General features: G+C 39.9%; 1 protein-coding gene across 7 annotated transcripts in view; it reads left to right on the top strand.

Annotated features, from left to right (window-relative positions):
* WDFY3 (WD repeat and FYVE domain containing 3) overlaps positions 1–17,517 on the top strand; it is a 121,187-nt gene that overhangs the window by 65,380 nt on the left and 38,290 nt on the right. For all 7 annotated transcript variants that reach the window (XM_042049806.1, XM_042049810.1, XM_042049808.1 and 4 more), the window contains 12 exons: positions 486–704; positions 2,760–2,941; positions 3,957–4,188; positions 4,822–4,982; positions 6,685–6,796; positions 7,220–7,410; positions 8,882–9,034; positions 10,631–10,704; positions 10,806–10,967; positions 12,363–12,457; positions 14,507–14,627; positions 15,399–15,616. In XM_042049806.1, coding sequence (XP_041905740.1) covers positions 486–704; positions 2,760–2,941; positions 3,957–4,188; positions 4,822–4,982; positions 6,685–6,796; positions 7,220–7,410; positions 8,882–9,034; positions 10,631–10,704; positions 10,806–10,967; positions 12,363–12,457; positions 14,507–14,627; positions 15,399–15,616 — 1,920 coding nt within the window. The remainder of the gene's footprint in view (positions 1–485; positions 705–2,759; positions 2,942–3,956; positions 4,189–4,821; positions 4,983–6,684; positions 6,797–7,219; positions 7,411–8,881; positions 9,035–10,630; positions 10,705–10,805; positions 10,968–12,362; positions 12,458–14,506; positions 14,628–15,398; positions 15,617–17,517) is intronic.

Raw genomic sequence — 17,517 nt, 5'->3', positions numbered from 1 at the left:
AGGAGAAAGTTGAGGTAGTGGTGTGTGGAGCATAAAAAATGTGTAATGAACTGTAATGCTGTACTTGTGACTTTGTTCTGCTGAATCCTAGACTGCATTTATTACAGGTGTAGTTGCACACACCATGACAAAAACCCCATCTAAATTGTTTGCTATCACTTTTACATGTGATAAGGTTATTCACCCTACAGGAACCTGGTGTGCTGTGGGATTCCTTGAACATGGTCACTTAGTTAAAAAGTTGTTAAGTCTAAAAACTAAGGCGAAGGTTTACTGCAGTAAGACAGAATTAGTGGGAGCATCCTAGGATGTTAAATGGAGTCAGATGTATGTGGTAGAGAGATATTCCCTCAACAGAGGCTTCTTCAGCATTTGAGAAAACACCTGCAATCAACTGAGCTGATATGAAAAAAAGAACAGGATCAAGTAGGAATCCTAAGTAGTACCTACTGCAGCTGTGTAATGGGCTTTCTTCTTGTTTTTAGGTGAAAGGTTTTTCCCACCACCATCTGGTTTAAGCTACTCAACTTGGTTTTGTATTGAACATTTTAGTACACCTCCTAATAACCATCCCGTGAGACTCCTCACTGTAGTGCGGCGTGCGAACTCCTCGGAGCAGCATTACGTCTGCCTTGCCATTGTCCTCTCGGCAAAAGACCGCTCACTGATTGTTTCAACTAAAGAAGAATTGCTTCAGAATTATGGTAAGAGGTGTGCCACGTCATCAGCTAATGCTGACAATATTATAGGGATGCAACAGCAAAATTTATTGTAAACCCAGTATCCCAAAAAATTGTGTGTGCTGGACCTTTTGTTGCTGCTTCACCAGTTCCTGAGGGGTTTTAACAATGGAAAAATGCAAAATGTAAACATTAATTTATTGAGCTTTTATAATTTCCAAAGAAGATTCATTGTCTATATATAAAGAAAAATTTCTGCCAAAACCCCAGGTGTTATGTATTAGTGGGAGGGATTGCATCATTGATTTTGAAAGGTCTTGCCTGTGATTTATCTTGTGTCATTCATTTTAGACATCATCTCTTTTAACTGTCTTTGCTTTGAAGAAATTTAGAAATAGTAAACTAAAAGGTTTTGAAGGCTTTTTCAGTCTGGATAGTCCAGGTACTGGACGGTTTTTTGAAGGCAGTCAGTCATTCATTTCATGTTTTAGTGCTGTGGTCAGTTTTCAGAAACAGTTTATATGTCCATCCAGGATCTGTGACTAAAGGAGAAATTACAGGAGCTGTGGTGAAGATCTAAGTGAAGCTGGTGACACCAGTAAATTTGCTAGAGAGAGCTATCAGTGCACTTAGGGACTTGAGGATGAGCTGTCTCCTGCCTTGCCCTTCATCAGAGCCTCCAAAAGTGGTTGGTTTTGACAGGCTGTTACACACTGGGTTTGTGGAGGAGCAGGGCAGCCTTCTGCATGTGTCACCAGACCAGCACAAATGGTTATCAAAAATCTGTTCCTGCTTCTGTTCTTTACTTTTGAGTAGGCAGCACTAATAAAGAATTTATACAACTGTTATTAAAAAAACCTCCCACAAACAGCTAAGCGGACTGTACCATGAAAACAAGGAATAATCTCTAAGCAGACATTCACATCATTAACTGCTGCAGTCTCTCTTAGTAGAAGTCAGGTTCAAAACATGAAGCTTGAGAGCTGAAAACTCATAGTATAAAGTATGAATTAAACCTCTTAAATTACAAAGATACTGACAGTGCTTTCTTTCTCAGAGGAACAAACTCTTAGAGAATGAAGCAAGTTTGTCTTCACACAAATTGCTTTAGCCTGCACTGGAGCTATAGTTCATATGTTTTTAGTTTATGAGCCCCTATAATCAAACTCCCTGAAAGAGATTGGATTTGAAAAGGCTTTGTCAGAGAAGATCTGAAGGTGTATGACTATAAAGACTGGTTTTTTACTGAACCAGGACACTTTGCTTCATTTCAGTGCCACCCTGTTGTGTCTAAATCATAGTTGGTGGTGTACTGTTGAGTGCTGAGCAGGTAGGGACCTGAAGAACTGAGATTGGAATTGCTGTGCACAACACAGGGATTGGAAGTGCTGACAGTCTCTTGTAAAATAAATGGGATGGTTTAAGTACCCTTCTTGTTAGCAAGAATTGTGCTCAAGATACTTGGCTGAGAAAAAGGTCTTGAGATTATTTTTGTATCTGAATGTTAGTTCTAAGTACTCTGCTTTTGACATTTTCCTTGTGCTGCTTGAGTGCTCTCCCTGTGCAGGCAGCTGTTGTGGTAAGAGGATTAATGGTTTCTTTTCCTTCAGTATGGGAGAATGAAGAGGGATCTGAGAAGTTCATGGTTTCTGTTGAAACATTCCTTGGGTTTTTGGGGGTGTTTTTTATCCATTTTTTTTTCTTTTTCCTTTTGGGACAGCTTTTAAGTACAAAAAGGGTCAATTTTGTGATGCAGAAGTGGGAATAAAAAGTCTGGAAGTCTCCACAGTGTGAGAAAAGTGAAAAATGGCTCTGCGGGTTTGGGGAGACATCTATTGTTTTTTGGTGACTGCTGCTGTAGAAACTTTTTTAGGCAAACAACAAAAGATCTTTCTGTGACTTGCATGGCAGCATGAGAAAGTAAAAACTTGAGCCAACTAGTAATTCCAGCTAAAATTTCGAAGGGAAGGGAGAAGGTGAGAAGTAAAATACAATTATCAAAAGTCTGAATATATCCTGAGATTTTTAAGCACTTAAAACATTCATGCTGGTGCCCACTAACTGGTGTTTTTCCTTTAGTTGATGACTTCAGTGAGGAATCATCATTTTATGAAATTCTTCCCTGTTGTGCCCGTTTCCGCTGCGGTGACCTCATTGTGGAAGGCCAGTGGCATCACCTAGTTCTGGTCATGAGTAAAGGCATGCTGAAGAACAGCACAGCTGCACTGTACCTTGATGGACAGCTTGTTAACACTGTTAAGGTAAAATAAGTCTTTCAATCCTCATTTTTACTGGTTGGAGTGATTCTTCTCTCTCTATGCAAAAAAAAACCTTAAAAAAGACAAGAAAAAAAATAAACCACCACCACCCCACCCAAAAAAAAAACCCCAACCCAAGCAACAAAACAAAAACATCAAGCAAACGCCACATTTATTTGCAAAGGTCAGTACCTCATTGTTAGGTGGAAGAAACTGCAGAGAGCAGTGAAGAACCCTGTGGACCTGTCCACTGAGCACAAAGTATTCCCAATCTGCAACAGATATCCAGACATCATTTGGCACCTGGTAGGTGTAGGCTTTAAGGGATAAAGCATAACCTTGCGTGGGGTTTAAACTAGCTAATGTTACTGTACTGCTGCAGGTAAAACAACAGGTTGACTTTCAAAGCTTACCTCCCAGTATTCCTTTTGCAAGAGGAGTACTATGGTAAGTTATTAAGCTAACAGCTGTAATACATGAGCGTGTATCTGGCCATCTTTCTGGCCATGCATGACTACATTCAATAGCTGCTAACAGAATTTTTACAAGGTAGATAGAAAAAGACTGTGAGGTTGATACTGTCTTTATATATTGGCCAGATTCCTACTCATGTATTTGTTTAATTGTTTGAAAAGTCTTGCTGAATTTAGTTCATCACGTTTGCACTTTACCTCGAAATGGTGTAATTTGCAAAGGCTGGGAAAGGAGAGAGAACACTACTTTGAGCACCATGTTTTTAGAATCAACATACAGCCTTTTCAAGCACAGAATTTTCATGTTCTAATCTTCTGTTTCCATACACACCTTCATCTTTTGATAGCCACTTCTGGTCCTTGCACTTTCTTTCTGTTTAATGTTCTTGACTGCCTATTTCAGTACAGTGTCAAAATACCCTGCATTACATAGCACTCATTTGATACATCCCCTGGCTTGCAAAACCATTTTTGGACAAAATTTCTGATCTTGTCACAGTACCCTTACTCCCTCACTAAGTTGCCTGTGTTTTGCTCCCTTACAGCTTCACTACATCCACAGCAGCCCCAGTGGCTCTGGCTCTGCCAATCCCCCCGTGGTCAGCACAGTGTACGCCTACATCGGCACGCCGCCCGCACAGCGCCAGCTCTCCTCCCTGGTGTGGCGTCTGGGCCCCACGCACTTCCTGGAGGAAGTGCTGCCTGCCCCAGGGGTCAGCACCATTTATGAGCTGGGACCAAACTATGTCGGGAGCTTCCAAGCAGTTTATGTTCCATGTAGGTACAGTTCAGGTGGCACCTGGTAACTTGGGCTGGCTGTGCTGGCATCTTTGTGTGTGTATGGGCAGAAGAGGTGAGAGAGTGTGCAGGAGCAGAGAGGAAGAGCTTGCTGTTCATAGGAAGATGATTAGTAGCTGCTGTTGAAGAGGATGAGAGAAATCCAAATTCTTTTACTGAGATATGGTAGAAGTGCTTGTATTCCTCACTTTGGCTTTAAACCAGTTAGAAATGCTTAAAGTTGTCATTATTCATACTGTATGCTATATTCATCTATAGAAAGTGAAATTAGAAAAATGCAAAATTTTCAAGATATCGTTATATATTCTTTTTGAATCTTGCATCTCTCATACCCTTCCAAGGCAGCTTTCCTAGCAAACTGTAGTAAAAAGCCAGTTGTTACAGTCAAAGATGCAGATTTACCAAGTGCTTCTCTGGTTTTTGATTGCTTTCTTTTCCTTCAGAAGGGAAGGGATGTTTATGGCCCTTAGGCTAGACAATATCACATCTCAGCTATGTGTAAAATCTTCTTTTTATACCTATTCTGCAGTATAAGTTGCTTAAGATTTTACTCTTCAAATTTAAAATAAAGACAACGCCATTAATGAAGGGAACTTCTGTTTTGTCTTTAAGGTAAAGATTCAAAGTCTGAAGGAATCAACCCATCTCCAGTATCTTTGGTACCAGAAGAGAAGGTCTCCTTTGGTCTCTATGCATTGTCAGTTTCTTCATTTACAGTGGCAAAAATAAGGAAAGTTTACAACAAGTTGGATAGTAAAGCTATTGCCAAACAGGTGTGTTGGGAAATCAGTTGGTTAATGTGTATGACTTTTTCCTTTCTTTTAACTTACTTCAAGACAATTTGCTCACTGCAGCCAGGAACAATAATGTTGTCATCTAGTCCAGTCCCCCTCCTGTGGGCAGGGACACCTTCCACTCTATCAGGTTGCTCAAAGTGATTCCAGCCTGACCTTGAACGCTTCCAGGAACTGAGAACTCTCAGCTTCTCTAGGCACTAGATGGCAAACCTTAGGGCCTTCTATGGTGAGGTGACTGCATCAGTGGACAAGGGAAGGGTTACACATGTCATTCATCTGGACTGCTGTAAAGCCTTTAACATCGTCCCCCACAACATCCTTTTCTCCAAATTAGAGAGAGATGGATTTAGTGGCTGGGCTGTTAAGACGGATGGGAAAGTGGTTGGACAGTTGGCAGTGGTCAATGGCTCAGAGTCCCAGTGGAAATCGGTGGCAAGTGGTGTCCCTCGGGTCACCAGTATTATTTAATACCTTCATTAATGACACAGAGGGGTCAAGTGCACCATCAGCACATTTGCTGATGAAACCAAGCTGAGTGGTGCTGTTGACACACCTCAAGGGCAGGATTCCATCCAGAGTGATCTGGACAAGTTCCAGGGCTAGGTGGGCCCAGAGGAGTGGGCCAATTGGAAGCTCATGAGCTTTAACAAGACAAAGTGCAAGGTTCTGCACCTGGGTTGGGGCAATCCCTGGTATCAATCCAGGCTGGGAATGAACAGATTAAGGGCAGCCCTGCCCAGAAGGACTTGGGGACACCAGTGGATGAGAGCCTGGACGTGCCTCAGCCATGTGCACTTGCAGCCCAGAAAGCCAAATGTGTCCTGGGCTGCATGCAAAGCACCGTGGGCAGCAGGGGAGGGAGGGAATTCTGCCCCTCTGCTCTGGTGAGACCCCACCTGCAGGCTGCCTCCAGCTCCGGGGTTGCAGCACAGGAAGGGCATGGACCTCTTGGAGTGTGTCCAGGGGAGACCACCAAGATGATCAGAGGGATGGAGCACCTCTCCTATGAGGAAAGGCTGACATCTGGGTTTGTTCTCAGACCTGAGAACAAACTGAAGAAAGGAGAACGGAAAGTTTCAGGGGGACCTAATGGCAACCTTCCAGTGCCTGAAGGGAGCCTGCAAGGTCAGAGAGGGACTTTTTACAAGAGCATGTAGTGATGGGACAAGGGGGAGTGGCTTCAAACTGAAAAGAGAGTAGGTGTAGATAGCAGGAGAAAGGTCTTTGCTGTGATGGTGGAGTGGCAGTGGCATCGCTTGTCCAGAGGAGTTGTGGTTGCTCCAACCCCTGCAAGTGCTCAAGGCCAGGTTGGATGGGGCTTTGAGCAACCTGGTTTAGTGGAAGGTGTCCCTGCCTATTGCAGCAGGGTTGGAATGAGATGCTCTTTAAGCTCCCTTCCAAACCAAGCCAATCTATAATTCTGTGAGCTTTAAATGTCCTTTTCAATCCAAACTCCTTCTCTGGTCTGGTGGGATTATTTTTAAAGTTAGACTCATCCTCCGTAAACTTTGGAGTCCAGAAATGTCTCTTAACTTGAGAGACTATCTTGATGATGATTCTAGTTCTGTTTTGTTGTATGCTACTCCTTATCATAGTAGGAAAAGTCATATTACAAATTTTAGGCTTGCATAAAAAAAACCCCTCTTCCCTTCAGCTTTTTTTTCTTGTTTTTTTTCAGCTGGCAATTTCTTCTCATGAAAATGCCACACCTGTGAAGTTGCTACATAACTCAGCAGGGCATTTGAATGGACCAGCGCGCTCCATTGGTGCAGCTTTGATAGGGTATTTGGGTGAGTTGAGCACTTAAGAATTACTATGTTTTAAAGTTATTAATTACTTGTCAGTAAGAACTTTGATCTAGAAGATAAATCATGCAATTGATGAATGTTAATGGTGCGTCATTGTATTTATTGAGCATTTTTGCATTTTATGGATATACTATTATCTTTTGGGTTTTGCTCATATGGGATGCTTGTTTCAGTTTATGATTTCTCATTATGAAAATATATTCAATTACTTTACCTTAGGTTATAAACTATTGTTCTATATTTCCTTTACTTCTTCTTGTGAGGTGTCATAGTTCTTCTAGTGACATTCTTTTCATAATTCAAGAAATGCTAAAATGAAAATTGCTTTCATATTTTCACAATTATTTCTTGCAAAAATTCGATTTGATGCTATTTTAATTTTTTTTTTTTTCTGTCTGTGCTCAGGAGTAAGAACATTTGTCCCCAAGCCTGTTGCCACTACACTGCAGTACATTGGTGGGGCTGCTGCTATTTTGGGACTTGTAGCCATGGCATCAGATGTGGAAGGGTTGTATGCAGCTGTGAAGGCCTTGGTCTGTGTGGTAAAGAGCAATCCGCTGGCCAGCAAAGAGATGGAAAGAATCAAAGGTTATCAGGTATGTAAGAAATGTGTTAAAACAGACCAGGCTGGTTGAATTGAACTTCACTGTTTGTTATCACAGTTCCCATGGAAATCTCGTCGTGTTGTAACCCGAGTTTCTCTTTTAAAGTTTCTGCTCTTGGTTAATTAGCATAGATGAATTATTTAGGACATTTTTTAAAGGAGAGGGTGAAAAGTTTTTTGCTAAGCCATTGTACATATTTAGCTACATTGCTGAAAGTGAGCCTTCGTTAACAGCACAGGAGAGCACAACTATGGTACTTAAATGATTCTTTCCTTGTGATTTTGAACCCACCCCTGCAGGTCTGGGAGCTTCTGTCTCTGATGTGCCAGCAAGAGAGAAGGATAAGGGCACATAAAAAAACCCAAACAAGTGAACTCCTAGAAGCATCCTTTTGAGGAGACCGCACAGATTTTGTAGTTAGTGATGCTGTTTCCTTTCAAGCTGAAGACATTAATTCTCCATTGGGATGGGGAAAAGGCAGTCAGTTATGCAGAAGGATTGGTTGACTGATTTGAAAAAGTCTTCACATGAGCAATGTGTTTTATGTGCCTCATGGAGGCTGCTTTACTGAAATGGAAAGTTCTGTGGTTTAGGCAGCATATTTAAAAACCTTGTAATGCTGATGCCTGGTGTAGTTACATCAAAACATACCATTCCAAGGAGCTTGGTGCAGACCTTGGCTTACTGTGACCAAACAAGTCTAGACAGTGTCCTCCTTGTACCATGAGTAGTCAGTGGATCGTCACATATGACCTTACATTCCACTTGTATCAGCAAATAATGTGGTTTGAGGGAGATTCCCAGAAATACGTGTTTCTTTAGTGTTTCAGTGAGGATGGTAAAGCTGAGCACGCCAGTATGCTGAGAGTTTAAACCAGTTTGCTTCAGAAGACAAGAAACTGTAGTAGTACATCTGGCAAATGGTTCTTTCCCAACCCAGATTATAAGAAGTTAGAGCAAAAGTGGGGACTACAGTCATGCCTAGGGGAACAAAGGATAGCAGTAAAAAAAAGGCTTATTCAGATTTATGTTACTGTTTTTCAGTGCCAGAATACCTCTCATTTGGGCATGCAGTGCTCTAGTCCTACTCCATTTAAGTCTCCCATGTCCACATTTGCTGTACAGGAGCACAGCTGTTTGAGAATGTGCTGTCTTGAAACTGTGACTGACTGCCAGAGAGCTGAGAGGGCTGCGTTGTGCATGTGTGTGCCCAATCCTCCGGGCCTAGGTCCTGTCTGTGGTGTAAACAGATGTTTTATGAGCTTGAGAGTGTCCTGGATATGCTGCTTTTGTAATGAACTGTAATGCCACTTTCAAACTCTTTCATCAAGTACCAGCTAGCAGACGTACTGTAAGGGCCTTCTCAAAAGGGGTACAGACATTTCATCTGTTCTCCTGCGTGCTTAGACAACATTACTGTGTGCTCACAGGTACTAATTCCTTTTCTGTTTACTTGTTCAAGCTGCTGGCAATGCTGTTAAAGAAGAAACGGTCCCTTCTGAACAGCCACATACTCCACCTGACGTTTTCCTTGGTGGGAACAGTTGACAGCGGGCACGAGACATCCATTATCCCAAATTCTGCTGCCTTCCAGGACCTGCTCTGTGATTTTGAAGTATGTAAAGCTGCACAGAATGGTGATGATGGTGCTAGATAGTGATTAAGTCAGATGCTGATAGTGTACCTTTAATATTCAACAACAGCAAATTAGGCTGCTATCCTGAGAACTTATTATTTCTTATATAGTACAGTAAAGCAGTTGAACAACAAGATTATTGGTAACTTTTCCTGCTGAAATGGCTTGAATCACTGCACAAACAATGGATGAATGCCACAAGTGTTTCTGCTTTTTGTGGTTTTAGAAGATAATATTTTGTAGTTTTCTGTTCATCAGTTTCTTTTCACCTGTGTGTTCTACTGCAGTACATATATCAAGGCATGAAAAATGCACTGAAAATGAAAGTAGGAGGTAAACTTTCAACATAGCACATGGTAATCACTTTTATCACACATCTCCTTCAAGGTTAATAGTAAGGGAGTTAAAATTCTGTTTGCATGACCTATGGAATAAAGTGTTGTGTTAAACTAAGGAAAGTAGCAAATTTCAGAGGGAAATGCTAATGCAGTAGAGGCTGTTAAAAGGTTCGTAGAATTTACCCTTCAGTGTTTGCTCCTTTGGCATTACCTATACCTGACACAGACGGAGTAAAAGAATTCTGACTCACATACATTAAAGTAAATAAGTAAAAACACTAGTACCACTGCTAAGCCAGCTATAAGATGTGCTGACTTAATACTGCAAGTCAGTTTTGCACAAATGACTTAATAGACTTAACAATTTCCTTTTTTTAGATGTCTGTTTGAGTATTTCAAAGCTCTCCTGGAAACCTTATTTAAGAAGGAACTTTCCAAATGTCTGAGATTTTTGGCTGTTGTTTTTTTGGTTTTTTGAGGTTTTTAAAATTATTTACTTTATTCAGAAATCAGTGACCCAAACATTGCACTTAAATTGGATAAATTAGATGTTCTTACTCATGCAGAACAGGGAAATTAAAAGATTGTTGTCATCATTTTAAATTATAAGATTAGAAGAAAAGCGAAAGCTAGAAAGCTTTTCATTTAAGCCAGTTTTATACACCAGAGCGCAGGTATTAATTATGCTTTGTTCAATAGCAAATCAATTTTAAGATTTGCGGCTGTAACTGTGAGCTTTCTGGCTTTTATATCTTCTGTTACTTCTATTGATTGAACAATTGATATTTTGGGGTTTTTGGTAAAGAATCTAAATAATTTAAGTGCAGGCAGTGCTGGGTAAAAAATAAAATCAGGGAAGACCTTGAGTCTAATCTTGGCAGAAAGTAGTAAGTTAATTTTACAAAGACATAAACCTTCACTTAAACCAAATAAATTTAACACAGCCTTGTAAACCCCAACAGCTCCTTTGGAGTCATTGCACTGTCTGTTTAAAGTTGGTGTAAAAAGACAAGAAGATAGTGTGTAACCTTTTGTCTAGGTCCCTTTATAAGTTTTCAGCATGGTACTTTACAGAGAATATTGGTTTGGAACCAATGCGTGGTTCTTCATGGTAATGTGGTAAATATTCATGTGCATGAATGGTTTTAATTTCTTCATAACCTTTGATTTATCGATGCCTGTTTTTAATCTACAAGTCGATTTGTGTACAAAATATATTGTCTTTTCTGTATTTCAGGTCTGGCTTCATGCGCCCTATGAGCTTCATCTGTCATTATTTGAGCACTTCATTGAACTCCTCACTGAGTCGAGGTATGAACTGATGCAAGCCTAGTAATAGGATTTATTGGATTAGGTGGCATTTAGAGGATACTCCAATTTTAAAAGGCCATCTCCTTTCTTTTCTTCTCCAGTGAAGCAGCAAAGAATGCAAAGTTAATGAGGGAATTCCAGCTCATCCCAAGACTGCTGTTGACTCTTCGAGACATGTCCCTGTCCCAGCCCACCATCGCTGCAATTAGCAGTGTGCTGAGCTTTCTGCTTCAGGGCTTCCCCAGCAGCTATGACCTACTCAGGTAGCGCACACCTGGATAATTCTGTCTTTCCTTGTTCTGTTACCTTGGTCAAAAGTACTTCGTGGTCGTACTGCTGTGGAGTGTGTAACATGGAATGCTCATGTACTGATTTTTTTTTTTCTCCTCTATGAACTAGATTGAATTAGACATAGGCAATATGTTGGAGACTTGATTTGCATATTATTTTCAGTTTGCATCTGACCAAGCATGGTTGAATGATCAACTGGCTTAATGTTCTACAGGAGAAAAGTGAAGGTGCTGAATTGCAGCTCCTTTGTTTATGTAAAGCACTGAGCACTCCTCCTGGCTACCGCTGAATATTATTATTATCTAAAAAGATACTTCTGGTTAAAATGCAGTTTTGATTACTATCTTGAATGCAAGGTTTAGTTCCAGATTTTTTCTTAATCATCACTGTATAAAAAGATATTTAAGACTGTCAGATATAGTACAACTAATTCTGACTAATGAAAATTGCGCTAGTTACTGCAATTCATATGTACAGGAGTATTAGAAATGCTTTAAAAATAGTTTTAACTCCTTGATAATTTGATTTTTTTTCATCTCTCATTTCATTAGAATGGAAATGGATAAAATATTGCAGGGCTTGGGAGCTCTTTGCATACGAGTGGTGATATTTTCAGCTTCTTACTTTTAAGTACAATTAAAGGTATCAGATGCCTCAACCTGAGCATCTTACCTGTCTTTGTTTTAATTATACAGGACACAAAAATGATTCAAGAATAAAACTATTGATTTTATGCTTCAGTGGTTACAGAATAGATTGTAGAATGCCTATCCGAGTGTTCCTTGTTCTCCTTCCTGGAAGGAAAAAACAAAACACGTTGCATAACTTGGGAAAAGTTGCACTAGCTAGGGATCATTTCAGGTTAGCTGCAGAGGAAAGAGGAATATATTGCTTCTCCTTTCTTGGAGTGGTACATCAATGTCTTATCATGGAAAACCATGACTCTGTGTTACATAACCCCAAGCTATAGGCATGAATGTTACTCCAGAGTTGAGTAACCACAGTTTTGATCTAATAATTGTTCAGCTGTAAGGGGTTGAGAATAATGTTTTGTTCTCCTTTAACCTGAGGTATTTCTTTTACTAGAACTCAGTGGTATCTCCCAGTTCCCTTTCCTGAATCCTAGCATTTTCAGGGTCCCGTACCTGCAGTAATTAAAGATTCCATTCATCACTGCAAGTTAATTTGTGTTTTGGGTAGTAACTTTAAATGAAGGCCATTTTCATCAATCTTCAGATGTGAGAAAACTGACATTTTTAGATAGCTCCCTATCACTGGTGTCATGGTTTTATATTTAAGGTGAATTATTGATAGATGAGAGTGCATCTGTCATGCCAATGAGTGATGTTTTTTCTGTACACATCAAGGTTTGGACAGTTCATCTCTTCCACTTTACCTACATTTGCAGTCTGTGAGAAGTTTGTGGTCATGGAAATAAACAATGAAGAAAAGCTTGACAGTGGTAAGTGTTGACAGTGCTTAGAAGCAGTAGACTTTGTGGTCTCTTCCATGCTTGAATACATAAAAAGTAGAAATAGTGTAATTAACAATGTTGCAATTTTGTTATAACCTGGCTGGTAGTTAGTAATGGGGCTTTAGTTTTCAGTATTGAGTGCAAAGCACAGCAAAACACTTTTTTTTGTTGTTTCCTTCATTTAACACTGTATGGTTGTGTTCTCTTTCCTCCACTTCCTCCTTCCAATCAGCTGGGCATCTCTGCTTCTTCGTGGGAAAATGAAAAAAAAAGACAAAAAACTGGTTGCTACGTGCATCTGCCCCCCCAGGAGGAAGTGAAAGAATTGACTAAGCCTAGCGACTTTTTTTTAGGAATAAAAAGAAAGGTTATTGTCCATCAATAATTCTTAGATTTAATTGTTTTGAGACCATTTCTACCCTTATTTACCTTGTGCAATTGCATTTTCAATCAGTCTTCCTGCACAGAAATATTTTAATCCCACAGTGGATGTCACCCAAATAACTAGGACTAAACAAAGAACCTGTCTTTTTACATTTCTTGGGAATACACTGGTGCAGAGGGACAAGAGAGAGAGAGGTTTCTGTTTGACAGTTATATTGGTCTGGTTTCTCAAAGAACAAGGTTTGGGCAGTCTGCACATTCTGGACAGGGGTGTTTCTTTCACAAGAGCATGTAGTGGTAGGATAAGGGGGAATGGCTTCAAACTGAGAGTTGTTTTAGATCGGATGGATATATGGAAAAAATTCCTTACTGTGGGGGTGGTGAGGCACTGGCACAGGTTGCCCAGAGAAGCTGTGGATGCCCCATCCCTGGAAGTGTTCAAGGCCCGTTTAGATGGAGCTCTGAGCTACCAGAGGAAGTCCAGTGGAAGGTGTCCCTGCCCATGGCAGGGGGGTAGGAACTTGATGATCTTTAAGGTCCCTTCTGACCCAAACCATTCCATGGTCCAGTGGGATTCATCATTATCTTCCTGTGCCTCGCCTGTTCCTTCTGAATACTTTTTGTGGTCTCAAAAATGATTAAATTTGAGCTTTTTAGTGAAAAAGAGGGTTATGGGTATTGGAGAGATCCAGACTGGTGTTCTCACTACAGGCCATCATTTGTTTTGCTTTGTTTTTTTTACCAGGGTAACCATAGCCTGAGCTGTTTTTTGGCTGTGTGAGGGACTGAAGAACCTTGGGGAGGAACTCATGGCGTGGCAGTAATGGAAAGTGAAGCTTTTGAGGCAAAGGGCATGAGGTTTTTAGGCTACTGGTGTTCACCAGTTGTGCTGTATTTCTGCCATGGAAGATCATTTTTGTCTGTATCTTGTGCACAAAACATTGGCCCAGAAATTATCCATTTATCTTCATTTTTGGATATATTGCCTCAAGCTGTACTGCTTTTCTTTTTTAAATAACATAAAAGCAGGGTCCTCCTTTGAGTGCATAAGGTGCAGGAAGAGGGATTTGCAAAATAGCTGTAAAGTTAGTTCCGAGCTGCGTGGATTGGCTTGGTTGCAGTAAATGCATTTTTCAACTGATGATGAGCTTGGGGATCTGTTGAAAGAAAAGGAAACGAATTTTTCTCTCCATTTCTTAGATTTGGAAGGGTTTAGGAAGTACCAGGGTTTTTTCCGTAGAATTTCTACATACCCCCACTCACTCATTTTTCAAAATGCTTATTTAATTGCTATGTTATGCAATTTTGAAAGAAGGGAGGGATGGCAAGGGATGGTGTTTTATTGTTTTTGTGTCTCTATCTGCCAGACAGTGACCACCTCAGTTCAGATTATTGTCTGAGAAGCTAAGATTCTCTTTTACCTGTTCTTCAAGCTGCCCTAAGTCTGTGTGACAGTGACAAGGGGGCACCAGACGTTTCTCAGCACTGTATAACAGGCTGCTTGCACTTTAGCACAGCTTCCTTGCAGCCTGAGTGGGGGTCAGGTTGTATTTGCTTATGTATGGAATTTATGAATAGCCTTTAAAATGTCCAAGTTCCAAAATCCTAATTTTTGGGGTTTTTTTTGTTTGGTTGGGTTTTTTCTATATTTAGGAACAGAGGATGATTTTGGAGGACTTGTTTCAGCTAATCTCATTCTACTACGGAACAGGCTTTTAGATATCCTTCTGAAACTTCTCTATACATCTAAAGAAAAGACAACTGTTAATTTGCAGTAAGTAGAAAAAAACCCTTGAGGCAGAGAAAGGATATAATTTTTTATTTCAAGTGGAAGAATTATACAGCCTTCATTCAATTCACTAGTTGCATCATTTTATAGGAATTGTTGAATGATTTATGTAGATGTCACTGAATTACTCTCAGATATGCTGGTAGAAATGGGATACATGATTAATTTTGTTGTTTTCTCTTAACTTCATGCATGGCTATAGAAAAAATAAAATTTGTCAAAGAGAAAACTTCCATTTTTTGAGAAGTGGGATAGTCAGCTTCTCATTTGGTTGAGATCCAAAGGCTTCAGGAGGGGTTGTCATTAAGGTCACTGACCCTAGAATGCCCCCTAAAATTGCAGAAAACCCTTTCAAACATTCCCAAGTAACTCCTCCCTTAATAAAAACAAAGAAAGAAACAACCTTCCTTCATTTTTTAATACCGGTTTATTAAGATGACTTGTGAAAACTTCTTGTTCAACAAAAAGATTTCAGTTCAGAATTCCATGTTTATTATCAAAAGCAGCAACTGGAGAAATCTCATGCAGTGGAATTAGTCCCAGGAGCTGTATTTAGTCCTTCATTTCTTCTAAAGAAATGCATGTTACCTGTTTCATTTAACAAGAGTTGATAAGTGATATTTCTTGTTTGTAGCAAACTTAACTAAGAATTTACTCTTAAAGTGTGCATTGCAGTGGAGGACATTAATTTTTGCTGTCTAGTAGGAAACTAAATGCTGTATGAAGTGACCTTTTTTCTCCCCTCTCTTTACTTAGGGCTTGTGAAGAACTGGTCAAGACACTGGGTTTTGATTGGATTATGATGTTTATGGAAGAACATCTGCATTCCACCACAGTCACGGCAGCCGTGCGAATTCTTGTGGTCCTGTTGAGTAATCAGTCCATCCTTATGAAGTTTAAGGAGGGTCTCAGTGGTGGAGGCTGGCTGGATCAGACAGATTCTGTCCTGACCAATAAGATTGGTACTGTGCTAGGTAGGCATCTCAGCCCCTTGGGACTCGGGGATTACTGGGAGCACCTGTGCTGGTGTGTTGAGCTGTGGGTTATTGTGTGGTTGCTGTCTGGCAGAGGCTTTTCTGTTACTCTTGTCTGTGCTGCCATCAGATGCTTCTGCACTTCATTTTTCTTGCAACCAAGAGTTAGGATTTCCTACACAAAAGGGAGTGGTTTTACAAAGCTGCCCTTAGCTGACAGGATACTGATTCATTGTAGTTCAGCTTTGGCTCATCTGCATGAAGCCTATGTAGCTAATTGATTTTTTTCTCTTACCATCATGGTCAGGTTAAGTGTGTTCTGTGGGCAGGCGCAGCTGAGCTACATGCAAAGGTAGCATAGAGCAGCACCTTATGCACACAGCTAATAAGAATTCAGTAGAATTTACTTGTTTGTTTACTTTTAATAGTTAGAGCATTGTGCAATGTTATATCTGAGCTGCTTTAACTAGCAAGTTTTGTGTCCATCACATTTACCAGTTTGGATTTTTGCTATCTTGGAAATGTCTGTTTTCACGATATCATCTCAGCGTTTCTTTTTCTTTCCCTCTCCTGCATTCTTCTGTACACAGGCATGCTTTCTATTAAAGGCTTTTTTTTTCAGGTTCTTAAAGCCTCAGTTATCCAGGTTATCAGACCTCTCAGTTACCCCTTGTGGCCTAGAATTGTGTATAAGGCTTTAGTGCTACAGGACCCATTTTGAGCATCTCTGAGCTGTCTGAAATGCATCTCCAAATGTTGAAATAATGTTTGTCAATTCAAGGTGTAGTGGCAATTTCCCATGGACCTGTTTTTTTTTTCCAGGCAAAATAAAATAGTGCTTTTCCAGATGAATGTCTATTCAGGCCCTGGTGCAAACTCACTGACATTTGACAAATGAGGGTCTTCCATGAGCCTCAGTAGCCTTTAGATCAGAGCAGTGATATCAGTAGCACTTTCAACTTCATTGTTGTTCCTAAAATAACTGTTCAAGGAGCCACTGTCTGTGTTGCAGCAGTACATGGTCTGTTACTGCACTTAAAGTTTGTCTGAATTGGTTTACTCTGAGGAAGTAATTGAAGTGTTGTTGAAGTGATCTTCCTTCAGGAAGAGGGTTCTTCCTGAAATGAAAATACAAAAGTATAAAAACCGTTTCTTTCTGCTTTGTATCTTTGATAGATTTCAAATATGGGATCTTGTTATTTTTTCCATGAATAAAACTCTCTATTATGTCTATTTACTGTTTCCCACAATATATCCCTCAGGATATTCAGGTAGGAGCATAGGATGGTTCTTTGCATTGCTAATGAATTAGGAGGATTAAGGAAAACAGTTTCTCAGGTGTAAATCACATGCAAATATTTATTGTTAAAATAGAAATCATCCATTATTTGGCTCATTGTGATTGAGGTTCTGTATTTTATTTGAGAAACAATTTTGCGCATGCATTTCCCGTGCATGGTTGTGCCTTAAAAACTGGAAAACCATTGGCATTTTAGGGAAGAGACTGTTGTTTATTTAGTACGTACTTTAAATGTCCAATAGCATAAACATTTTCTTCAGTCACAAAATCTTTCTAAGTAAGATTTTGATTTACAGTCACATTTGAAAGCATTTTTAGAGTTTCCCTATTTTTCTTATTATAGTATCACTTTAATTGAATCCAAGCTAGACTGTGTTGAAACGGATATTTTTTAACTTGAGTATCATAAACTGATAGTGACAGATTATCTAATTTTTGCACCCTGTGTTTTTTAATAAATCATAACATACTGGCTCCAAGATTTCTCATGAAACCAAATGTGATGCATTTTTGTTGAAGGTTTCTGATGGAATTTCCACAACTGTGTAGCACAGATTTCATTATCTAATTCTTGATAGATGTTTCCTGTTTAAAAAGTCAG

The sequence above is a fragment of the Corvus kubaryi genome, unplaced genomic scaffold (assembly GCF_017639235.1).
Source record: "Corvus kubaryi isolate FWS band 111438036 unplaced genomic scaffold, C.kubaryi_AGA036_p1.0 71, whole genome shotgun sequence".
Lineage (NCBI taxonomy): Eukaryota > Metazoa > Chordata > Aves > Passeriformes > Corvidae > Corvus > Corvus kubaryi.
The sequence above is the reverse complement of the archived record's forward strand: the minus strand, read 5'-3'. Positions and strand labels throughout refer to the sequence as shown.